This window comes from Piliocolobus tephrosceles, chromosome 7 (assembly GCF_002776525.5).
Source record: "Piliocolobus tephrosceles isolate RC106 chromosome 7, ASM277652v3, whole genome shotgun sequence".
Classification (NCBI taxonomy): Eukaryota; Metazoa; Chordata; class Mammalia; order Primates; family Cercopithecidae; genus Piliocolobus; species Piliocolobus tephrosceles.
Window position 1 is genome coordinate 100,321,141 of NC_045440.1, and position 26,111 is coordinate 100,347,251.

At 39.1% G+C, this 26,111-nt stretch overlaps 1 protein-coding gene across 1 annotated transcript in view; it reads right to left on the reverse strand.

Moving 5' to 3' along the window:
* Positions 1-26,111, reverse strand: part of LOC111520890 (NIPA-like protein 2) — a 101,282-nt gene that overhangs the window by 26,535 nt on the left and 48,636 nt on the right. Inside the window, exons 4-5 of the mRNA XM_023183985.1 lie at positions 22,135-22,194; positions 4,222-4,343 (exon numbers count right to left, since the gene is read on the reverse strand). Of these exons, the coding sequence (XP_023039753.1) occupies positions 4,222-4,343; positions 22,135-22,194 (182 nt within the window). The remainder of the gene's footprint in view (positions 1-4,221; positions 4,344-22,134; positions 22,195-26,111) is intronic.

The following is a 26,111-nucleotide window of genomic DNA, read 5'->3' on the forward strand; positions in this document are numbered from 1 at the left end:
TAATAATTTGGTAGGCAAAGAGTAATAATTTGTTGGTAGGCAAAGAGTAATAATTTGTTGGTAGGGCTTCAAGTCTGGACTATCATGAAATTTTCTGTAAAGTATAAAAGACAGTAAATCACAGAGATCTAGTGCTTATCATTGACTGACAAAAGCTGTGATAATTAAAGAACTGAGTGCGGCATAGAAGTAGGAAGATAATGGGGCAGAGGGGTTGACACAAAGTATGACAGACCCGAGGAAGGCGATCTGAGTTGGGAAGCCCAATCTTAAAGGCTGAAGGAAGGCAGGGGTGAGGGAAGAGCTAGGGAGTGACAGCACTAGGGTAGAAATAAGGCCTATGAAAATGGATTTTGGGGCCATAACGTATGAGGATCAGGGATTTAAATAGGCAGGGCACTGTGACTGATGGCCTGATTGATTCATTGATCAACCAGTACTAGTTCATGTCCTGAAGAAGTGCAGGGTCTTCTGAAATAAGACAGGCAGGTAAATAGATAAAGAGGTCCAATCTGAGACATGCCCATGAGGGTAAGTTTTCAGGGGTCATAAGGAGATGGGGCTGTGGGTCAAAGGAGGTAGGGGAGGCAGACAGGTACAACAGCGCTGCCTTATATGGCCGGAGGGGGCTCACTGGTCAGATTTGTTTATTAGGAGGAGCTTGTACCAGTGTTGATGAACAACAGGGGAGGCAGCCTTGTTAAGAGCCTGCTGACACAGTTCAAACAAGAGATGGTGGAAGCCTGAGTTAATGCAACAGGAATGGGAATGTGAAAAAGGGGTCAAGTTCAAGAGACTTTACATTTCCAAAAGGATCAGGGGTAGGAGTGAGGAATGAGGGTGGAGGAGAAGTCATGTGTAGTTTAGGTTTCCAGTATGGGAGGCTGACATGGAAGAGAAGAGAGAGTCTGGGAGAGAAGATAGTTTGTTCTTTGATATGTTACAATTGAGGAGACGATGGGACGCCCAGGCAGGGATGAGTAATATGTGGACAGATGACAATATAGATCTGGAGCCCAGGAGGTGCCTGGGAAGGAGAGGTAGGTCTGGATTAAGAAGTCTTTAAAAAGGGTGCTGGTGGGGGGGCAATGGGATTCTTTTAGAAGACCTTGGAAGAGTGTGCAGCATCAATAGAAGTGAGGCAGAGGAAGAGGAGGTGCTCAAGAGTCTGGCATGGATTAGTTACAGAGGAAGAAGAGAAACAGGGAAAACATTTGGAGGAAGCGAGGAGGAGAGAGGTTCTAGAAGATGATGGGCCAGGGAGTAAATGCTGCATAAGGTTCGAGAAGAATCAGGATCAAAAAAAGCAATTCCTTTGGCAATTCATGGAGAGGGATTTACTTCTCCAGACTTCTCCTACACCCTAATTCGTCACTCCTAGTCCCCTTCCCGTTGGGAATGTAAAGCCTCTAGAACTTGGTCCTTTTCTACATTCCCATTCCCATTGCATTAATTCAGGCTTCCATCATCTCTTGCTTGGACTGTGTCAGCAGCATCTTAACAAGGCTGCCTCTCCTTTCTGTTAATCATCAACACTGTGGCTACAAGCTCCTCCTAATAAACAAATCTGACCAGTGAGCCCCCTCCAGCCACATAATGCAGGCTATTGTATCCGTCTGCTGTTCCCTCTACTGGCAAAATCCCCTACCTCCTTTGACCCACAGACCCATCCACAGATTGAAATGAGTGAAGAGTCAGTGGGAGCTGAGGAAGTGGACAGGGCCAGCAAGAGTAGACTATTTGAAGACATTCTTGGTAGTAAATGGCAGGAGTGAAATTGGGCAGTTTATTAAAAGGGTGTGTAGTGTATGAGAATTTTTTTAAAATAGAGAAACCTAAGTATCTTTGTAGGGCAAGAGAAAGGAGTAGAAAAGGAAATGAAAGTGAAAAGATCGGTAGATATTTGTGTTCTAGTGGTCAGAATACATATCAGAAATGGTAGGATATGTAGAATTCTTGTCATACACACTAGGAACTGCTTCAGTCATGTACTTAGAGCAAATTTAATCAGTAGACACATCCCTGTAAATGCCAATGTCACACTTTTCAATACTAGGCATATAAAGTAGGATCATACTATTTTACCTGTTTTAATGGCAGAAGGTTAGACCAGTTAGCGTTTGAGGTCATTTCTAATCCTAATAGTGTATAATTCTGTGTGCTTGGATTCTTTTTTTTTCTCTTTGTCTTGAGACGGGGTCTCACTGTGTCACCCAGGCTGGAGTGCACAGCTGCAATCATGGCTCACTGCACCCTTGACCTCCTGGGCTCAAGCTCCTCTCATCTCAACTCCCAGTAGCTGGGACTGCAGGTGCATACCACCATGCCTGGCTAATTTTTAAAATTATTTGTAGAGATGAGGTCTTGCCATGTTGCCAGACTGGTCTCAAACTCCTGGGCTCAAGCAATTCTCCCACCTTGGCTTCTCGAACTGTTGGGTTACAGATGTACGCCACCATGCCCAGCCTGATTCTTTTTATTGTTTTCACAACTATTTTACCAAACCAGTTCTTGGTTAAATGCTCAGCTAGACTATCCCAGCTTTCTTCTTATTACCTACCCTACCTAGAATATTATTATTCCCCAATCTGTACCAACTTCTGTGACAAGTTGCATATCAACCCTTTTGATCATATTCTCTTTATACCTACAGATACAGCCACTGCATCAAGCGAGATAACCCAGTTAACGCCTTCATATTTCTCTATCAGCTCATTTCATTCTTTTTATTTTTTTGAGACAAAGTTTCGCTCTTGTTGCCCAGGCTGGAGTGCAATGGCACCATCTTGGCTCATTGCAACCTCCACCTCCCAGGTTCAAGCGATTCTCCTGCCTCAGCCTCCCAAGTAGCTCGGTTTACAGGTGTGTACTACCACTCCTGCTAATTTTTGTATTTTTAGTAGAGATGGGGTTTCACCATGTTGGCCAGGCTGGTTTCGAACTCCTGACCTCAAGTGATCTGCCCGCCTCGGCCTCCAAAAGTGCTGGGATTAAAGGCGCGAGCCACTGTGCCCAGCCTCATTTGATTCTTTTACACATCTGTTGGCATTGTAGTACTGTTGTGTGCTCCTCTCAGATAATCTGTGGCATTGATCTCAACAAGGACTTTAAAAAAATTAATAAATCACTTTAATCTTTTTCACTGGGAAAATTAAAGATACAAAATTTAAAGTATAATAAAAGAGAGACATATACAAGTTTAAATATTTTGTATTGGGTGACAGTACTAATGGGAATATAAATGAATATGGAAATTCTGGAGGGCAGTTTGTCTACATCTATCAAGTTTTTTTAAAAAATTATTATACTTTATGTTCTGGGATACATGTGCTGAATGTGCAGTTTTGTTACATGGGTATACATATGCCATGGTGATTTGCTGTACCCATCAACCCATCACCTACATTACATATTTCTCCTAATGCTATCCCTCACGCTCATCATCACTGGCCATTAGAGAAATGCAAATCAAAACCACAATGAGATACCATCTCACGCCAGTTAGAATGGTGATCATCAAAAAGTCAGGAAACAATAGATGCTGGAGAGGATGTGGAAAAATAGGAACACTGTTGGTGGGAGTGTAAATTAGTTCAACCATTGTGGAAGACAGTGTGGTGATTCTTCAAGGATCTAGAACTAGAAATACCTTTTGACCCAGCAATCCCATTACTGGGTATTTATCCAAAGGATTATAAATCATTCTACTATAAAGACACATGCACACATATGTTTATTGCGGCACTATTCATAATAGCAAAGACTTGGAACCAACCCAAATATCCATCAATGATAGACTGGATTAAGAAAATGTGGCACATATCTATCATGGAATACTATGCAACCATAAAAAACAAGGACTTTTTTGAAGAGAACCCCTATTTTGAATAAAGTTCAGTAAAGCAAAATGTGTCCTCAAGTATTGTCCCTTCAACTTGGAAGGGAATGTTTTGTTTTACTCTGAGTTATCCTAAAACATGTTGCTTTGGAACTTGCTGGATTAATTGATGTGGAAATTGTTCCAGGAAAGGATACCTGGAAAACTAAGGGTGCTTCTATTGCTGACTTAGTATTACAAATACTTTGGTGTCGGTCAAATACATTTAGATTTTAATAAGATATTAGTGCTGGTAAGGAAAAGGTTATGTTCTCTAATATCTGCATGTACTAGTGGTCTGGATGATACAGATTTGGGGATAGTAAAATATTTAGAATTCTTACCACATAGATCAGGAACTGCCATCCGACAAAGTAATACTGCACTGTTCTTGCTGAGATTGCCTGAGTTATATTTGGAGCAAAGTTCACCAGTAAATATGTTCCTGCAAATGCCAGTGTCATACCTTTAAATAAAATTGAAAAGAAAAACCAAATTGAAACCAACCGAAAGCTTTTTGTTGACGCAGACAATGCCTAGAGATTGATCATTACTTGTAAAAGTGCCAGTCGCCCCTCCCTATTATACTCTGTTTCATCAAACCATCCCTGGATAGCATCCACATTCACCTGAAGGCATTCCCTTTACAGGGGAATAGAGCTGGGGGATGGATGGGGTAGGACATAACCTCCAATTTTTCTCTGTTGTTCTGGACGACTCCCGGCCTCTTCAGGGAAGCTTTTCCCAGTGATCGGGAAGATCAGTATATGTGCTATGAAGATGTGAAAACACATCCTAAGCTGACCGTTTCCTCATGGGCCAGTAAGTGCATGATGGATCTAGACATTTCTAGATCTGTCTAGATCTAGATGGCACAGTCCAGAGGACAGGGAAACCCATCACGTGATGATCTGCTTTACGCTCACTCATCCCTGGAGACTTCAACACACTCAGGTGATTTAATAATTTGAAACTCTGGTAATGAGCATCTTTAATCACTGCCATTTATTGGATTCGTTTTAGCAGCAATAACAAAGGTGAATGCTGGCTTTGCTATAGGAGTTTAATTAATCCAGTCTGGAATATAGAATTCCAAGGTTAGCTTAATAAAATAAAATAAAATAAAATAGAAACCACGTCATAAACCTATGTAAGGAGTGTGTTACTGCCATCGGTTTAGCATTACTTAAAATGACTGAAGAGGGGTTAGGGGGTGAGGCCACTGAAGAAGGGGTGAAGGGAGGACTTGCCTTTCCAAATAATGTTGAAAAGTGCTTATTTATATATAATTAGCAGCCTGAAAAAAACCCTGATATAAGTAGTGTATTTTAGATAGCACACTTGAAAACATAATTCAACTTGTTTCATCTCTGAGGTCAGTGCTATTGTGGATATAATTTATAACCAACATTGACTCCAACCTGAAACAATTTGGTTTGTCTACAAAGTCTCACAATTTGAAGTCACCAATTTCCTGTTCCTCTTATGCAAATGACTTAGGTTTTGAACTCTAGTTCCTGGAAACAAATAGCATTTGATTTTTCGCAAAACCTAGACAACAGCAAATCAGGGTATTGTGGAAGCTACAAGGAAGTTTCCTCTAATGTAACGATTTATTCTGTAATACTTTGTGAAGACAGTTTATATGCAATCTTTAAAGCTATTTTGAATGAGAACTTTAGAAACAAAAAACAATATACATTATTAAACACTGTAATAAAAGCAAATGATAAAACCATATGTAAGAACTTGGGAGAAAATTATTCATCAGTCATGTCTTTTCTTTGGAAAAAAATTACATAATTGTTCAAAAGTAGGTCCCTAGGAGGAAGAGATTTAAAAAAAACTGTTTTCTAAACTTGGTATGATAAAGTAGCGTAAATCCATTTAATATACTTTAAAATGTCTCAGATACTTGTGTTTCTTTTGTGAAATCCAAATTTCTAGTTATATCAATTTTCTCCATCAGATACTTCTTTATCTCTACTAATAGTATCTAATTTCTATTAACTTTCTTGTATTTAAATTTAGTTTCGAGTAGGCAACACATGTATATGGCAAAATTCCAACAATACACAAGGTGGACTGGTGAAAAGTTAAATCTCATACACCCTGATGGTTCACTAGTTTTCCTCCTCAAAGTCACTACCACCACTAGTTCCTGGGGTTTTCTTTTCAGAGATGTTTTATGCATGTGTGTATAAGTGTGCATGAGTTTTTTTTTTCATAAATAATTGCATATTATATAAGCTTTTCTGTATCTTGCTTTTTTTTTCTACTTAGAACATTTTGGAGGATACTTCACATCAATATATGCAGGGTGGTGTCATTCTTTTTAAGTCTACTGGTATTCTATCACACAGAGGTAGTATTGTTTACTGAATAACTTTTCAATATTGTCCCTGTTTCACATCCCGACATATCCCTCCCTACTTCACATCCACGTCTGCATTTGCCTTCCATGACTGTCCCTATCAATGTATATCTTCATTGCATTTCTTTTTAAACATTTTTAATTTTTGTGGGTACATAGGAGGTGTATATATTTATGGGGTATATTTCATTGCATTTCAAAACTTTTAAAAAATATAAAATGGCTGATGCTTTTACAGTTATTCTTTCCTTCCTTCCTTCCTTCCTTCCTTCCTTCCTTCCTTCCTTCCTTCCTTCCTTCCTTCCTTCCTTCCTTCCTTCCTTCCTTTTCTTTCTTTCTCTCTTTCTTTTTTTTTTGAAACAGAGTCTTGCTATGTCGCCCAGGCTAGAGTGCAGTGGTGTGATCTCAGCTTACTGCAACCTCTGTCTCCTGGGTTCAAGTGATTCTCCTATCTCAGCCTCCCGAGTAGCTGGGACTACAAGCACATGTCACCACACCCAGCTAATTTTTGTATTTTTAGTAGAGATGGGGATTCACCATGGTGGCCTGGGTGGTCTCGAACACTTGACCCCAGGTGATCTGACCGCCTCTGCCTCCCAAAGTTCTGGGATTACAGGAGTGAGCCACCATGCCCGGCTGCAATTGTACTTTCTAAGTTCCTTTCACATATATTATTTCATTTGGGCCTCACATCACTGTGCATCTGCTAAGTAACTTTATGGCAATTCAGCAGGTCACACATTCTTTCTTCTTAATAATTTTTATTTCAGCTATCTGCAATAATTACAAAGGCAGTTCTGGACAACTGCCACCAGTTGTATGCTGGTTTATTTGGCATCATTTATATTTATGTGATTTACTGTTCCCTTTATGAGTTATATGCACATTTTTCGTGTTAGTCATTTGCACTTCCTTAAATAAATTCCTTTTAAATTTATTTATATTCCACCTTTTTCTAAAAGTGATATGAAATATCAGTTCCTGCTATTTTTATTTCAGTAAAGTTACATATATTCCTTCTTTTGAAAGACACAGATTTCTGACTGAGGAAACTTGTTAGTTTACCTTCTGCTGGCCTGTTTGCCGAAAGGAGTAATCTGGACATGTAAGATCCTCTGAAAAGTCTGCTGCCAGAAGTCTCAGAGCTCTCTTGTATGTTATTTGTTTATTTTCTCTTGCTGCTTTTAGGATTCTTTATCCTTGACCTTTGGGAGTGTGATGATTAAATGCCTTGGGGTAGTCTTCTTTGGGTTAAATCTGCTCAGTGTTCTATAACCTTCTTGTATATGAATATTGATGTCTTTCTCTAGGTTTGAGAAGTTCTCTATTATTATCCCTTTGTATAAACTTTCTAATCCTCTCTTCCTCTACCTCCTCTTTAAGGCCAATAAATCTTAGATTTGTTCTTTTGAGTCTATTTTCTAGATCTTGTAAGTGTGTTCCATTCCTTTTTATTCTTTTTTTTTTTTTGGTCTCCTCTGACTATATTTTCAAATAGCCTGTTTTCAAGCTCACTAATTCTCCTTGATCATTTCTGCTGTTAAGAGACTCTGATGCATTCTTTGGTATGTCAGTTGCATTTTCCAACTCCAGAATATCTGCTTGATTCTTTTGAATTTTAAAAATTTCTTTGTTAAATTTATCTGATAAGATTCTGAATTCCTTGTCTGCGTTATCTTGAATTTATTTGAATTTCCTCAAAACAGCTATTTGAATTCTCTATCTGAAAGATTACATAACCCTGCCTCTCCGGGATTGGCCCCTAGTGCCTTATTTCGTTTGTTTGGTGAGGTCATGTTTTCCTGAATGGTCTTGATGCTTGTGAATGTTTGTCAGTGTCTTGGCATTGAGGAGTTAGATATTTATTGTAGTCTTTGCAGTCAGGGCTTGTCTGTATCCTCCTTCTTTGGAAGGCTTTTTGGGTATTTTAATGAACTTGGGTGTTGTGATCTAAGTTTTTGGTCACTGTGGCCATATCTACATTAGGGGGCACTCCAAGCCCAGTAATGTTGTAGTTCTTGCATATTTGTAGAGGTACCATATTGGTGGTCTTGGATAAGATCTGGATGAATTATCTGGATTAACAGGAGAAGACTCTTGTTCTCTTCTCTTACTTTCTCCCAAACAATATCTCTCTCTCTCCCTGTGTGTGTGTGTGTGTGTATGTGTGTGTGTGTGTGTGTGTGTGTCCTGAACTGCCTGGAGCTGGGGGCGAGGGGTGGAATGACATAAGCACCCCTGTGGCCACTCCCACTGGGACTGCACTAGGTCAGACCTGAAGCCAGCACAGCATTGGATCTTGCTCAAGGCCTGCTCTATCCACTGCCTGGCTACCACCTATGTTTGCTCAAGGTCCTAGGGCTCTACAATCAGCAGGTGGCAAAGCCAGCCAGGCTTGTATCCTTCCCTTCAGGGTGACAAGTTCCCCTAGGCCCCGGGTGGGTCTGGAGATGCTGTCCAGGAGCCAGGCCTGGAGTCAGAAACCTTAGAAATTTACCTGGTGTTCTATTCTACTGCAGCTAGGTCGACACCAAAACCACAAGACAAAGTCCTTTCTACTTGTCCCTCCCCTTTCCCCAGGCAAAGGAGTCTTTCCTCTGTCCACCACCCTCAGGTACTGCCAGGGTGCTGCCAATAGTCACATAAGGCCCAAAGGCTCTTCAGTCAGCTTATGGTGAGTGCTGCCAGGCCTGGCACTACCCTTCAGGGAAGTGGGCTCTCCTGTGGTTCAGGGTAGGTCTAGAAATGTCATCCAAGAGCCAAGACCTGGAATCAGGGACCCCAAGAGCCCTCTTGGCACCCTACCCCGCTGTGGCCAAGCTGGTACTTAAGCTGTAGGACAAAATCCTTTTTATTTGTTCATCTCCTTTTCTTAAGCAGAAGGAGTCCTTCCCCACAGCCACCACAGCTGTGAATATGCTCGGCCACACCTGAAACTAATACATCTCTGAGTCTCACCCAAGGCTCATGGTGAGTACTGTCTGGCTGCCACTGCTGATTATTCAGGGCCCAAATACTCTTTAGTCAGCAGTTGATGAATCCTGCCAGGACTAGCTAGGTCCTTCCCTTCAAGGCAGTGGCTTCTTTTCTGGCCCAGGGTGTGTCAAGAAATGTCATCCAGGAGCTAGGGCCTGGAATGGGGACCTCAGGACTCTGCTTGATGCCCTATCCTGCTATGGCTGAGCTGGTGTCCAAGTTGCAAGACAAAGTCCTCTTTATTCTCTCTCCTCTCCTCAAGTGGAAGAAAGGAGGCTCTCCCAGAGCTCTGAGCTGTGCTGCCTGGGGCTGGGGGAGGAGTGGCGTCTGCACTCCCTTGGCTTCCCAGCTGTTGTCTCACTGGATCATATGCCCCTCAAGTCCACTGGTTCTAATCCTAGCACAGCACCAGGACTTGCCTAGGAGTTGCAGTTCTTGTGGCCATGCAGCCTTTCAAGTTTATTTAGCACCCCAGAGAAATTTTAGCCTGCGGTGGCAAGGCTTGTCAAAACTCAAGTTCACACCTCTGGGGTGGTTGATTCCTCTCTGGATAGAGCTGGTCTAAATGCTCCCTCTGTGGCCATCAGCTGAGCTCTAGTCAGTGTTGGCAGCATTGAGTTCCAGCGCAAAGTCCCATAATCACTGTGCTCTTCTTCTCCAAGTGCGCAGATTCTCTGTGCCACTTGGCCACTGCTGGCGGATGTGGGAGAGGTGGTGTTGGTGATTCGAGACTGTCCTTCCTACCCTCTTCAGTGCCTCTTTCAGCAATATGAAGTTAACACCAGGTACTGTGATTGCTCACCTGAGTTTTGGTTCTTATGAAGGTGCTTTTTTGTGTTTAGATAGTTGTAAAATGTGGTGTTCCTACAGGCAGGACGACTGGTAGAGGCTTCTATTCAGCCATCTTGCTCCACCTCCTTTGTCTGGACATGTAAGATCCAAAAGGAAGCAGGGTATCACCAACATGTTCCTCACCCAGGGAAATGTTACAGTTTAGGTCAAGACTTGGATCCCAGGAGTCTAATCCAAGCTGAAACTGCCCTCATAAAATTCACATTTCACTGCTACTTGCTACCTGGAAGAGCTTAGGCAAGTTATTTACTCCATTGTGACTCAGTTTCCTCATCTCTAGGTACAAATTAAGTCATCATACTTGCAAAATCCCAGGAATTTGGTTCTGCAAGAGGCCAGTCTAGGGAACTGAATATGCTTCAAAGCCCACTGAGAGGCCTGATGTGACAGCGGATCCTGGATAGATCCATCTCAGGATGCTGACTGCCTGCCATGAGCCAATGGCCATCTGAGTTAAGCTTAAAAATTAGTCCAAAATTGTATCTCTAATACTATAGCCTTGGGATGATCAGGGACCATCACTGGGGCTGTCTCTAAGGAGATAACCCAATTTGATAATGGAAGGAATGAGCGGGAAGGAATTGGCTGGTATTTTCTGAATGCCTAGCAAAGACTTCTTGCTGTTGGTTTTCAAAGAAAACAGAAAGAAGGACATGGCATAACTAACAGACATAACAAAGAAGAAGGAAAAAATAGCAGTCCTATGTTTGCTACCCACAGCTAGCCTCAGGAAACTGGTGCATAGAGTCCCAAGATCTGGATATTGGAGGGGACATAAAACAGCAGCCAGACAGCTGTGGGTAAGCTGCAGGTAAGAGGCAATGTCTAGATGCTAGATGCTACCCACAATACAAGCATGGGATGCCATCCTCTGTCCTCATGCCCAAACCTGCAGCAAATACATTTTTCTCATCAAATACAACTCAAGTCACTTAGAAGTCTATAATGGTCTGTTGGGAATCTTAGATTTAGCTTGATAACATACACAAATATTTTAAAAAAAACCTCTCCCTATAAACTTGATATTTGTGCAAAACAGGTAAACAAGCAAATCCCTGCCTTTTATAATAGATACACTAGTTATACTGGGAGGACATATGCCAAGGGAATGTAATCTTTTTTGTTTTAAATAGAGACAGTCTCACTCTGTTGCCCATGCTGGAGTACAGTGATGCAATCATAGCTCACGGCAGCCTCGAATTTCTGGGCTCAAGTGATCCTTTCATCTTGGCCTCCTGAGTAGCTGGAACTACAGGCATGTGCCACCATGACTGGCTACTTTTTTAATTTTAAGTTTTGTAGAGATAGGGTCTGGCCATTTTGCCCAGGCTGGTCTCGAACTCCTGGTCTCAAGTGATCCTCCCACCTTGGCTTCCTAAAGTGCTGGAATTGCATGTGTGAGCCACTCTGCCCAGCCAGTAATAATTATTTTAGGTGTTGTTTTTAAAATTATTGAGTTCATAGATGTGTATGGCTGACATGAGAGTTATGTTATAATCAGCATCATGCTAAAATGTGATGATAATAACTATAATAGTAATAACTAACACTTGTAAGCACAGTTCTAAATGCTTTATACATAACTAATTTAATCCTTCCAACATATCTGTGAAAATGATTTACCCTTGTGTTATTATACTGTTACAACTTTTACTATACATAGGTTGTATAGTATATGACATATAATATGAATACTATATAATGTATACTCTTAAACTGTTACCATCTACATTTGACAAATGAGGAAATTGAGCCACAGAAGAAATAGTTATTTTGCCTGGGATTTTCCAGCTAAGAAGAGGAGAGCTGGGATTGGAACCTAGGTAGTCTATTTTCTTAACTATTATACTCCACTGCCTCATATTTGCCTTAAGAATCAAGGCCACTGAATGGACAGCTCAGGGCTGTCATTTACATTGAAGCCTGTATGAGTGGCACCCCTAGGAGCTGTACAGAGCACAACCTGAGGCCGTATGCAGCATCCTCACTGGGGATAAAAGAAATTGATTGTTCCCGGCAAAGGTCCCTGGGGTCCTTGACTGGTCTCAGGTAATTTTTCTGGCCCTAAATTTCCTTTAGAAGAGTATTCCCAAACTGGTATTCCCTGGAACCAGTTTCGTAAGACAGATGCTCCACCAAAAAAGGTCCCAAAGCAAATGTATTTGAGAAGAGGTGAATTAAACAAACTTAAATCATTCTTTTACTGGAAAACCTCTCTGATCCTAATGTATTAGCATTCACTGTAAATCTCCCAGAGGAGGATATGGTTGTCATATTTTCTAAACATATTTGACTATTTATATTGCACTGAAATAGTGTTTTGGGGAATATTTTATATTTTGGGAAATACTTGACATTTAACTGGATCCAGCTGTGAGCATGCCTTTGTTTCAGGAGGCTACTAGTGTTCTGTTGCAAAAGTCTTCTATAGATACCTGTGCACCAAGAATGTAGTTGGAGGAAAACACCCCAGAATCAGGCTCCTTCTGAAGCTTCTGTTCACTGGCACCTCTAACTTGTGGAGTCCCTCACCTGTGCAAGCCTTGGAATCTAAGATCTACTTGCACAGTTCTTCCACAACAGATAGCCTGGTTCCCAAGCTCCTCTCTCCCTGAACTAAAACCTGAAATCTTCATGAATTTTGTCCACTCTCCAGCTGGATGCTACTTAATATTAACTGCCCATTTGCTGACTTCTGGAATCTGGTCTGACCTGACTTTTAGGAGCCTTAAGAGTTTTTCTTATTCAGCTAACCTGATTGCAACCAAGATTGCAGTCTAATCCCCTTGGTTCCTGCAATATGTCTCCTGGTCAGTGGGAGTCCAGTTATTGCTTTCGTGGGACAACAGGAGTTAAAGAATAAATTGGACTCCTTAACATCAAACCATTTTGGAATACCCTTCCATAAGTACAATCTCTCTGGATTCCTCAGGCTTATGGTAGCAAAACCTTGAAGAAGCCCTCGATTGAAAATTTCAATGATGTGGTGAATTCAAGTAGTCCATCAGAAAGGCTCCCATTCTTGAGGCAGCTCTGCAACCATAACAGTCGATCTGTCTTCTCAACCAGAGACAATGGGGCATTTAGCTAGTTTAGTATTCTAGACACTGGCTCCAAATCAAGCTGACCTCTGGTGTGGGAAATGGAAGGAAGGAAATAGCCCTCCTCTCACTATTAATCTCGTCATATTCTATTTAGGGAAACCCTTTCTAGGTGACTTGAAGTAATCAAATTGCTGGTCTCTGGAAATTGCTGATGAGTTGACTGTCATTTTTATTTCTATGATGACTCTATCTGGTCTTAAATCAACTGGGATCTCACAGATGATTTGGTGCTTTTGATGTCTAAGGGAGAAGCGGGAAGAAAATCCTTTAGTTTTCAGCTGATTGAAGGGGAGAGAAATCTGGTGCTTTTACTTTTTAAAGGAAAAATAATCATTAAAATAATTAATCCACTAAGAATCAGAGCACAGTCCAAAACCTGTCACTGACTTAATAATACTTGGCGATTGCTTTCAGACATAGCTTTGTGAGGTCATTTTTTGAGACTAGTGGTGAAAAGCTTCATAGTCACAGAGTAACATTTGGCAATAAATTAGTTCAGCTTGTTTCCACATGGTCCCCAAATCTTCATTTGTTCCATCATGAATAACAAACTTCCATTTGCTTGAAACAGGGAAAAATAAATGATTTTCCTTTACACATTTTGATAATTTAATTTTTAGCATGTTCATATGTTAATCTTTAAAAAACACCACTAACTACTCTTTTCCCTGTTTGGTTTTAGTCCCTAGGAAGTAAAAGACACTTTTTTTTTTTTTTTTTGCTTTTAACAGGAAAAGCTACATTTTCTCAAGGCAACGGCAACAAAGGCTCAGAGCAAATACATGTGACTTGACACATTTCTGAGAGGGGTTGGGGAAAAGTCCTTCCTTGGACTTCCCTAGGTATGAAGTGGGTTGCTACATCTCAGATAATGATAATCTTAGGATATCACTTGTTGGAGGCAAGGGTATAGAATAGGTGACTCAACCCTTTTTTCATTCCTAGTACACTAGATTAAGGGCAAAAATTGGTCATGTTTAACTATGGTATGAAATAAATATGACTTATGAGTTATATGGCCCTACTCCAAAAGCATTAAGTTAGGCAGGAAAAAACAAAACAAAGCACCCAATCAGAGTTGTGGGAAAGGTTACCTGGATTCCTAAAGTTGGCAAAAATGTCCTAATCAAGGTTTCCTCTGATTAATAAGTAGAGTACAGTGGTGGGGGGTGGTGGTAGTAGTAATAATGACAATTATAGCTAATATTATTGAGCACATTATGTGATAGGCTCTGTTGTAAGAGTTTTACATATATGAACTCATTTAATCCTGTGAGGTATGTAATATTATCTTTATTTTAAAGATTAGAAAATTGAAGCTTAAAAAGCTTATTTATGTAACTTTGCAAAGGTTACATAAGGTTCCTTCAGTATGGCCTTAAAAAAGAAAAAAGAGAAGGGTTATATAAGGTTACATAACAGCTTTCTGATACTAAAGACTCACCCTAACTTTATACTATAGCTATACCAGATTGCCATTGTTAGGATACTGGTCTATCATGTACTAGTTATATGACCTTGGGCAGGTTACTTAACCTTTCTAAGTATCAGATTTTGCTTCTGTAAATGGATTGTTCCTACATTCAAATGAGATAATCCATGCAAAACACTTAACATAGTATTTGGCAAGAGTAAATGTTTAATAAATGTTAGCTGCTTTTAAAAGATGTGGAAGTAGGCCAGGCACGATAGCTCACACCTGTAATCCCAGCACTTTGGGAGGCAGAGATGTGTGGATCATGAGGTCAGGAGTTTGAGACAAGCCTGGATAACATGGTGCAACCCTGTCTCTACTAAAAATACAAAAATTAGTCGAGCATGGTGGCATGTGCCTGTAATCCCAGCTACTTGGGAGTCTGAGGCAGGAGAATTGCTTAAACCCAGGAGGTGGAGGTTGCAGTGAGCTGAGATCATGCCACTACACTCCAGCCTGGGCAAAAGAGCAAGACTCTATCTCAAAAGAAAAAAAAAAGGTGAGGAATTAGCAAAGAATCCCAAATAATTACTTAAAAGTTTTATTTTGTTAGTTTGTTTTTTTGATATGTATGTGTGTGTGTGTGTGTGTGTGTATTTCCCCTTCCTTATATTGCATTTTTAGTACTACTTCTTAGGAATCTCTCAGCAATGAAGGTGGTGATAGAAATTATGACAAATATATTGACAAAGCTTTGCATTTTTCAAAGTACTTATATGTGAATTAATTAATTTGATCTTCAAAACTATCTTATATATTTGTCAGAAAAGTGAGGCTTAGAGAAGTTAAGTAATACTAGGTTGCCCATACAGTTGATAGCCAGAGTTGAATCCAGATTTGAAGTTATGAGAGTCAGTTTAATTTAGATCCTTTAATGTTGAGAGCTGGTTTATTGCTTCTGGTAATGTTTAGTTGATAATGCGCTCTCTAAGTATATAATAAAATAAACTGTACATATTGATATTTTTATTTCTTCCTTTCCATAATTACAACTTACATTTACTTTTTTTCCTAAGCCTTACAGGCAAGAGTTATGGTGAGTATGAAATAGAAATTTACTTTACCTTTTCATACCTTTGTTAACATTTCTCATGTTATTCCCTCTGTATGTCCTCCTCCAAATTATTGGATGTAGCCTATGCCTGTCCTGCCCAGCTGTCAGAACCAATTCAAATGTTATCTCTGCTGTAAAAAATTCTCTCTGATCTTCTCAGCTAGAGAAGAACAGAGCTAAACCTGAGTATTTTGTCCCCTAGGGGACATTTCAGAATGTTTGGAGACATTTTTGGTTGTCATAACTGAGTGGGAGGATGTTAGAGGGATCTAGTAGGTAAAGGTCAGGAGGGATCTTAAAGATCTTACAGTGCCCAGGGCAGCCCCTACAATGAAGAATGATCTGGCCCAAAATCTCAGCAATGCTGATTCAGAAACACTTCTAAACTAAAGACTCATGGCATTATGGCACATATTCTTTTCTACTTAAAAAAACTTATTTATGAATATATTTTATCATGGACTATAAATTATTTCAGGACAGGGATTCTGTCTTAATCATCCTTTTATCACGAATATTCAAGATTAGTTTGCAAATCCCCCTTTATATCTGCATTCTGTCATTAAATACCTTAGGTTAATTTCATCATTATTCAACCATTAACTATAAAAGATGACAGATATTAGATAAAAGGATTGAAAGTTCCCTTAAGTCACTTGATAAATGAGAAAAATAATGTATCTAGGAACTAATTTTTAGTTTATAAAACTCAGGTATTGGTCATTTTTTTTCACCTTTTTTCTTTCTTTTTTTATTATACTTTAAGTTCTAGGGTACATGTGCACAACATGCAGGTTTGTACAGGTATACATGTGCCATGTTGGTGTGCTGCACCCATTAACTCGTCATTTACATTAGATATATCTCCTAATGCTATCCCTCCCTCCTTCCCCCACCCCACGACAGGCCCCGGCGTGTGATATTCCCCTTCCTGTGTCCAAGTATTCTCATTGTTCAATTACCACCTTTAAGTGAGAACATGCGGTGTTTGGTTTTTTGTCCTTGCAATAGTTTGCTGAGAATGATGGTTTCCAGCTGCATCCATGTCCCTACAAAGGACATGAGCTCATCCTTTTTTATGGCTGCATAGTAGTCCATGGTGTATATGTGCCACATTTTCTTAATCCAGTCTATAACTGATGGACATTTGGGTTGGTTCTGAGTCTTTGCTATTGTGAATAGTGCCACAATAAACATACATGTGCATGTGCCTTTATAGCACCATGATTTATAATCCTTTGGGTATATATCCAGTAATGGGATGGCTGGATCAAATGGTGTTTCTAGTTCTAGATCCTTGAGGAATCGCCACACTGTCTTCCACAATGATTGAACTAGTTTCCACAATGATTGAACCAACAGTGTGAAAGTGTTCCTATTTCTCCACATCCTCTCCAGCACCTGTTATTTCCTGACTTTTTAATGATCACCATTCTAACTGGTGTGAGATGGTATCTCATTGTGGTTTTGATTTGCAGTTCTCTGATGGCCAGTGATGATGAGCATTTTTTCATGTGTCTGTTGGCTGCATAAATGTCTTCTTTCAAGAAATGTCTCTGTTCATATCCTTTGCCCACTTTTTGATGGTGGTGTTTGTTTTTTTCTTGTAAATTTGATTGAGTTCTTTGTAGGTTCTGGATATTAGCCCTTCATCAGATGAGTAGATTGCAAAAATTTTCTCCCATTCTGTAGGTTGCCTGTTCACTCTGATGGTAGTTTCTTTTGCTGTGCAGAAGCTCTTTAGTTTAATTAGATCCCATTTGTCAATTTTGGTTTTTGTTGCCATTGCTTTTGGTGCTTTAGACATGAAGTCCTTGCCCATGCCTATGTCCTGAATGGTATTGCCTAGGTTTTCTTCTAGGGTCTTTATGGTTTTAGGTATAACATTTAAGTCTCTAATCCATCTTGAATTAATTTTTGTATAAGGTGTAAAGAAGGGATCCAGTTTCAGCTTTCTACATATGGCTAGCCAGTTTTCCCAGCACCATTTATTAAATAGGGAAACCTTGCCCCATTTCTTCTTTTTGTCAGGTTTGTCAATGATCACATGGTTGTAGATGTGTAGTATTATTTCTGAGGGTTCTGTTCTGTTCCATTGGTCTATATCTCTGTTTTGGTACAAGTACCATGCTGTTTTGGTTACTGTAGCCTTGTAGTATAGTTCGAAGTCAGGTAGCATCATGCCTCCAGCTTTGTTCTTTTGGCTTAGAATTGTCTTGGCAATGCGGGCTCCTTTTTGGTTCCATATGAACTTTAAAGTAGTTTTTTTTCCAATTCTGTAAGAAAGTCATTGGTAGCTTAAAGGGGAAGGCACTGAATCTATAAATTACCTTGGGCAGTATGGCCATTTTCATGACATTGATTCTTCCTATCCATGAGCATGGAAGGTTCTTCCATTTGTTAGTGTCTTCTTTCATTTCATTGAGCAGTGGTTTGTAGTTCTCCTTGAAAAGGTCCTTCACATCCCTGTAAGTTGGATTCCTAGGTATTTTATTCTCTTTGAAGCAATTGTGAATGGGAGTTCACTCATGATTTGACTCTCTGTTTGTCTGTTATTGGTGTATAAGAATGCTTGTAATTTTTGCACATTGATTTTGTATCCTGAGACTTTGCTGAAGTTGCTTATCAGCTTAAGGAGATTTGGGGCTGAGATGATGGGGTTTTCTAAGTATACAATCATGTCATCTGCAAAGAGGGACAATTTGACTTCATCTTTTCCTAATTGAATTCCCTTTATTTCTTTCTCCTGCCTGATTGCCCTGGCCAGAACTTCCAACACTATGTTGAATAGGAGTGGTGAGAGAGGGCATCCCTGTCTTGTGCCAGTTTTCAAAGGGAAAGCTTCCAGTTTTTGCCTATTCAGTATGATATTGGCTGTGGGTTTGTCATAAATAACTCTTATTATTTTGAGATATGTTCCATCAATACCAAATTTATTGAGAGTTTTTAGCATGAAGGGCTGTTGAATTTTGTCAAAGGCATTTTCTGCCTCTATTGAGATAATCATGTGGTTTTTGTCTTTGGTTCTGTTTTACGTTTATTGATTTGTGTATGTTGAACCAGCCTTGCATCCCAGGGATGAAGCCCACTTGATTATGGTGGATAAGCTTTTTGATGTGCTGCTGGATTCAGTTTGCCAGTATTTTATTGAGGATTTTTGCATAGATGTTCATCAGGGATATTGGTCTAAAATTCTCTTTTTTGTGTGTGTCTCTGCCAGGCTTTGGTATCAGGATGATGCTGGCCTCATAAAATGAGTTAGGGAGTATTCTCTCTTTTTCTGTTGATTGGAATAGTTTCAGAAGGAATGATACCAGCTCCTCCTTGTATCTCTGGTAGAATTTGGCTGTGAATCCATCTGGTCCTGGACTTTTTTTTGGTTGGTAGGCTGTTAATTATTGCCTCAATTTCAGAGCCTGTTATTGGTCTATTCAGGGATTCAACTTCTTCCTGGTTTAGTCTTGGGAAAGTGTATGTGTCCAGGAATTTATCCATTTCCTCTAGGTTTTTTAGTTTATTTGCGTAGAGGTGTTCATAGTATGTTTATAGTATTCTCTGATGGTAGTTTGTATTTCTGTGGGGTCGGTGGTGATATCCCTTTTATCATTTTTTTATTGCATCTATTTGATTCTTCTCTCTTTTCTTCTTTATTAGTCTTGCTAGTGGTCTATCAATTTTGTTGATCTTTTCAAAAAACCAGCTCCTTGATTCATTGATTTCTTGAAGGGGTTTTTATGTCTCTATCTCCTTTAGTTCTGCTCTGATCTTAGTTATTTCTTGCCTTCTGCTAGATTTTGAATGTGTTTGCTCTTACTTCTCTAGTTCTTTTAATTGTGATGTTATGGTGTCAATTTTAGATCTTTCCTGCTTTCTCTTGTGGGCATTTAGTGCTATACATTTCCCTCTACACACTGCTTTAAATGTGTCCCAGAGATTCTGGTATTTGTATCTTTGTTCTCATTGGTTTCAAAGAACATCTTTATTTCTGCCTTCATTTCGTTATGTACCCAGTAGTCATTCAGGAGCTGGCTGTTCATTTTCCATGTAGTTGAGTGGTTTTGAGTGAATTTCTTAATCCTGAGTTCTAGTTTGATTGCACTGTGGTCTGAGAGATACTTTGTTATACTTTCTGTTCTTTTACATTTACTGAGGAGTGCTTTACTTCTAACTATGTGGTCAATTTTGGAATAAGTGTGATGTGGTGCTGAGAAGAATGTATATTCTGTTGATTTGGGGTGGAGAATTCTGTAGATGTCTATTAGGTCTGCTTGGTGCAGAGCTGAGTTCAAGTCCTGGATATCCTTGTTAACTTTCTGTCTCATTTATCTGTCTAATGTTGACAGTGGAGTGCTAAAGTCTCCCATTATTACTGTTTGGGAGTCTAAGTTTCTTCATAGGTCTCTAAGGACTTGCTTTATGAATCTGGGTGCTCCTGTATTGGGTGCATATATATTTAGGATAGTTAGCTCTTCTTGTTGAATTGATCCCTTTACCATTATGTAACGGCCTTCTTTGTCTCTTTTGATCTTTGTTGGTTTAGAGTCTGTTTTATTAGGGACTAGGATTGCACCCCCTGCCTTTTTTTGTTTTCCATTTGCTTGGTAGATCTTTCTCCATCCCTTTATTTTGAGCCTATGTGTGTCTCTGCATGTGAGATGGGTCTCCTAAATACAGCACACTGATGGGTCTTGATTCTTTATCCAATTTGCCAGTCTGTGTCTTTTAATTGGAGCATTTAGCCCTTTTACATTTCAGGTTAATATTGTCATGTGTGAATTTGATCCTGTCATTGTGATGTTAGCTGGTTATTTTGCTCATTAGTTGATACAGTTTCTTTCTAATCGATGTTCATTACCATTTTTTTTTTCTTTTTGAGATAGGGTCTCACTCAGGTTGCCCAGGCTGGAGTGCAGTGGTGCAATCTTGGTTCACTGCAGCCTTGTCCTCCCAGGCTCAGGTGATCCTCCTGCCTCAGCCTCCCAAGTAGCTGGGACTACAGGTACATGCCACCACACCTGGCTATTATATATATTGCCCAAGCTGGTCTTGAACTCCTGGACTCAAGCAATCCATCTGCCTTAAAGTGCTGGGATTATAGGCATCAGCCACTGCATCAGGCATTGGCTATTCTTATTTCTGAGTCCATACATCTTCCCCAAATGATTCTACAAACCACAATATATTAAAAAGGGTATAGAAAAATAGTATATTGGGAGAGATAGAATCCACATATGAATGCATTTAGAAAAACATTTAACCATGAAAAATTTGACAATGTTGACTAAAAACTCTACTAGCAGAATCAAACCAAGGAGGAAAAGAAAAAGAGAAAACATTTTCAAGACATTATGCTCAAGGGAAACATGATCAGGGAAAGCAAATGCTCAACATACCAACACTGGTGTCACATTTAGAGCTCGAAATTTTAAAAAAATATGATCTCCCTGGAAGAGGGGACGCATTGTTTTATTTAAAGTGCCTAAAGTATTTGTATTCATTATCATATGTCAGCAGCAATTCAAACAGGATTCTGTCACGGAAGAAAATATGATTCTCTATAATGCTTCTCACCAATGATATTTCCAACAATGGCTGGAAAATGCAATACATAAATGATGGCTTTGCCATACATCAGAAATGTTTCTTACAGCCAGGAAAGCTACTGTCATTTTCCATTAATAACTGTATGTCCAAATAAAATATTTAAGAACAATGTTTTGTGCTACTTTTGGGAAAAGCCAAATATAAATTGTAGTTAGTTCGTGCAGCAAATTTTTTGTGGTTTTCATTTTTATGCAATACTTTCTTGTAACAATATAACAAATATATCCTTTGGAGTGTGGTAGTCTATTAGGTAACACAGATGTTTTCATTGAATTTTATTGTGTTCATACAATTTTATAACATCAATATTATTATAAAGACCCATGATAAAATATACAAATGCTCAACATACCAACACTAGTGTGACATTTAGAGCTCAAATTAAAAAAAAAAAATGATCTCCCTGGAAGAGGGGAGGCATTATTTTATTTAAAGTGCCTAAAGGATTTGCATTTTAATGGATTATTATAATAATAAAATGATATGAAATTATAATTCAATGCATTATAATAATATAATCCATTCAATTGATTAATATAATAATCCATTATAAATTATTTTATAATAATTCATTATAATTATTAATTGATAATTTGCTATAGCAAAAATTGATCACGTTTAGCAGTGTTCACAATAGAAATGGAAGTATTTCATGTGAGAAGAGATGGCAGCTCCAAGAGAGAATAATGCTTGTCTCTAAATGAGACTTACACCCATTTCAGTAATTTGTTTCCAGCTTTTATTGCACATACTTTTTACGGATAGTATTATTTCCTGATCAAGCAATGCTACAATTACATGAATTAAATAATTACTTACCTAGTAAATCTGAGGCTCTCAAATTGTCTTTCAGAAATGTAACAGAAATAATGGCACTACCTAGAAAGAAAATGGCCATTAGTGGTAGTTCCAATATAAAAGTGTCTATTACGCAATGCCTTTTGAAAGAAGTTAAGCAATTTGTGTTTTATGCCTGCTGAGCTATGTCCTGATCAGAGACATTCAGCAGTTGTGGCTGTAAAAAGGCCTTTCTTCCCCTGTGGCTGAGGATATGTGGAAATTGGCGTGGTTTACAACGGATGTGGCTGAGATAGTGTCTTGTATATTGTGAGGTCTTAATAAAAGTTTACTAAATGACAGAACAAATGAATAGAAAGAAAGAAGAAAGGCAGAGCAGGAAAGGGTAGAAAGACAGGAAGAGATAGAAAGGAAAGAAAGAAGGATGGGGCAGGTGCAGTGCGTCATGCCGGTAAGGCTCAGCACTTTGGGAGGATCACTTGAGTTCAGGAGTTCAAGATAAGCCTGGGCAACATAGTGAAACACCCCATCTCTACTTAAAATACAAAAAATTAGCCAGGCATGGTGGCATGGGCCTGTAGTCCCAGCTACTGGGGAGGCTGAGGTGAGTGGATTTCTTGAGCCTGGGAGGTTGAGGCTGCAGTGAGCCATGAGGCTGCACCACTGCACTGCAGCCTCAGTGACAGATGAGATCCTGTCTCAAAAAAAAAAAAAAAAAAAAAAAAAAAAAAGAGAAAGAAAGAAGGACAGGAAGAACTTTAAATATGTGCTAAACTGAAACTCATGATTTCCCAGCATCTCCTCCCATAATTCCTGTTCCGACAATTCCTGTATCTACTTACTAACACCAGAATCCCAGGATTTCTCCTATTTCTCTTCTATTTGACGATCCACATCCAACAGGTCACTGGGTCGAAGTCTGTAGTCCATTCTCTATTTTTTTCTTTTTTTTGAGACAGGATTTTGTTCTTTTGCCCAGGCTGGAGTGCAGTGGCAAGATCATACCTCACTGCAACATTGCACTCCTAGGCTCAAGTGATCCACAGGCTCATGCCACCCTCCCAGCCAATTAAAAATTTTTCTGTAGAAATGGGGTCTCACTATGTTGCCCAGGCTGCCATCAAACTCCTGGGCTCAAGTGATCTTCCTGCCTCGACCTCCCAAAGTATTGGGATTACAGGCGTGGGCCACTGCAACCAGCCTTATTTCCTTCTCTGTTAGGTCTGTTCCCGAATCTTCATTCCTGTGATCACCAGCCCTGTCCCAAGCTCAGGGCAGCTTCTCCTCTGGCTTAGACCATTAGCTTCTCTCTGACCTTGCATTTCCCCCTTTTCCCCTTTCCCCATACCACCACCAGAGTGATCACTCTAAAATGCAAATCTGATGTAAATACACTGCTTTCAACCCCTAAGTGTCTGGTCTACAGGACAAAGGCCACACTACCAAGCCGAACACTCGAAGAGCTATGATTTTGCTTCTGATGCTTTGGTTACATTTGTCTTTATTTCTTTGATAATCTGTAGCCCCACCTTACTGAAGTAATTATAATTCCCAGAATCCACCATGCAGTTTCATGCTTAATAGCTTTTACATGTTCAGCTCTGCCCTGTCCTTGTGACCAGCTCTAGACTCAAGTGTCACTTCTGGATTCCCCTGGGCTGAGCTGATCATGCTACCCTTATGCTCTGATTACCCCTGTATATAGCTTTTTCACTACACCTAGATTTATATGCCTGTCTTCCCCTGAAAGACCATCAGTTCCTTTTAATCTGAGATATGTCTTCTTATTCTTCTAAGATCTCCAGTGAGTAGCTGTATCTAGCACATAAAAAGTGTTCAATAAATGCTCATTAAATGAAATGAGACAGTATGGAATCTCAGCCTTGCAGCTGTTCTCTTTCCCATTAGTGACACTACTGGACTCTCTCCCATACAGTCGATCCATGGTCTGCTACTGTCACCTCAGGTATCAGGGTTAAACTGCACCTCTTTGAGTTGTTCCTCTTATGGGACCATTTCTCTATGAGTATAGGCATGGGAAAATCCAAAATTGTAATAGTACAAAAAAAAGCAACATAATATATGCTGTAAAATTTTAACAAAAACTATTTGCTGTTTGTTTTTTAAAAGCAAAAGTACAGGAAAGAAAATTATCATAAAATAATATCATCCTGTAAAGAAAATAGCCATTAATATATTGGTGTTTTTATTTCTCTTCAGTTGAGATCAAACTTTAGTGGCAAATTTATTTTCTCAGTTTCCTCAGTCAACACATTACAATTTGCCATGTCATCAAGAATTCTTCATAGACATAATTTTAATGTTGGTATAATAATCCATTAAACAGATGGTGTGGTTAAATTTGAATGTGCCTATATCTGATATTCTGGCAGTTTATCGAAAACAAAATAAGTCCACACCAGAAACCCTCATGCAGGATAAGATGGGATGCTGTTTGTCTCTGTTGGTTTTTTTTTTTGTCTCAACTTAGCATTTTCTCATTCTGGTTGATCTTTGTCCTTCAAAACTTTTCCTGGGCAGGTTAGTTATAGGAAAGGAAGCTTCACACAGAGTAAACCAGGCATGGGAAATGCTCATCAAGCATGAGTTTGAGTGTTGTGGTTTTAAAACATTAAAGCAAGATTTTCTGTAGATAAACTAATGCATGACTATATGGCTCATTAAATTAAGAAATTAATTTGGGATAGGTATAAAAATGTATACAAATTTTCTATTTCAGATTTGAACCAAAATAATCCAGGGAAACTAATTTCACATGGTAGAGCATGAGAAAACGTATTAAAAACCTGAACCCCTACCCCATCCTCCAATCCCAGACTTCCTGTGTAACTAAGTAAGGGATGTGTCTAAGTAGGAGATAGATTAGCAATAAAAATAGGTGAAGTGTCGCTGCGTTAACACATCCCAAATGTGTTCCATTCTAACAATCCTTGAGGTGACCATTTCACAACAAAGGATTATAGTAAGAAGGGAAACACTGCTTACATGGAATGAGGAGATTTTAAGCTAGTAGGAGACATAGACATAATCCACTCCAGGTTCTAAACTTGACAATTGGGAAACTGAGGTCCAAAGAATTTGTTTGTCTATTCACTGATCCATCCATTTAAAACACATTTACATTACAGCAGAGCTGGAACAGGCACCCATATTTCCTTACTCTCAGTCCAGAGCTCTTTTTAGTACACTATACCCCATTGGCTCCCGTGAAGTAAGAAAACATCATTTTACTTTTCTTGTTGCTAAGCCACAGTTTCTTAATACATTTACTTTCAGAAGGAAGAGGGGAAAATGTTAAATGGGAAATAATTTCATTGCTAAAAGCAAAAAGGACATGATTGGTAACGAAAAACTGGAAATACACTACTTGTATCAAATTATATCAATTGCTATAAAATAATTGTCAGAATTTTCTGAAACATAAATATGCTACTCTTCCTTTCTGAAAGATAATAGAAGTCTAATGCACTTCCATATTCAGCCAATAACATTTTTTTTCTGTTTTAAGAGAACATGAGATTTTCTACAAAATTTTTAGGTAATAGAACAAAAAGATATTTTAGTTTTATTTATCTAGTAAAAAAGGCAATAAAAAAGAACATTCTATTAAGATGTATTTACTTTCAACTCATTTATCTTGCAAAACATGCTAAAATGAGAGCTGTGATGAGCAAAAAGGCAGTATTGAGCAATAGCTAATAACATGACTTTTAAGAAGAGTAGTAAATTTTTCAAATGAGAAAAACGTAAACTGAAGTACTCTCATCTATGTTTGTAATCAGAGGGTCTGTCAAGCCCAACACTTTTTAGTAGTTGCTATAACAATAACCATTGCCTAATGAACACCTAGAAAAGGGGGAAATCTATTATACTTTTATTCCTATAGTAAAATTTAATATTCAAAAATAGAGCATTTCAAGATTAATCATTTAAAAAGCATGAAAACAGAACACACACACAATTGATTGCTTAAGTAA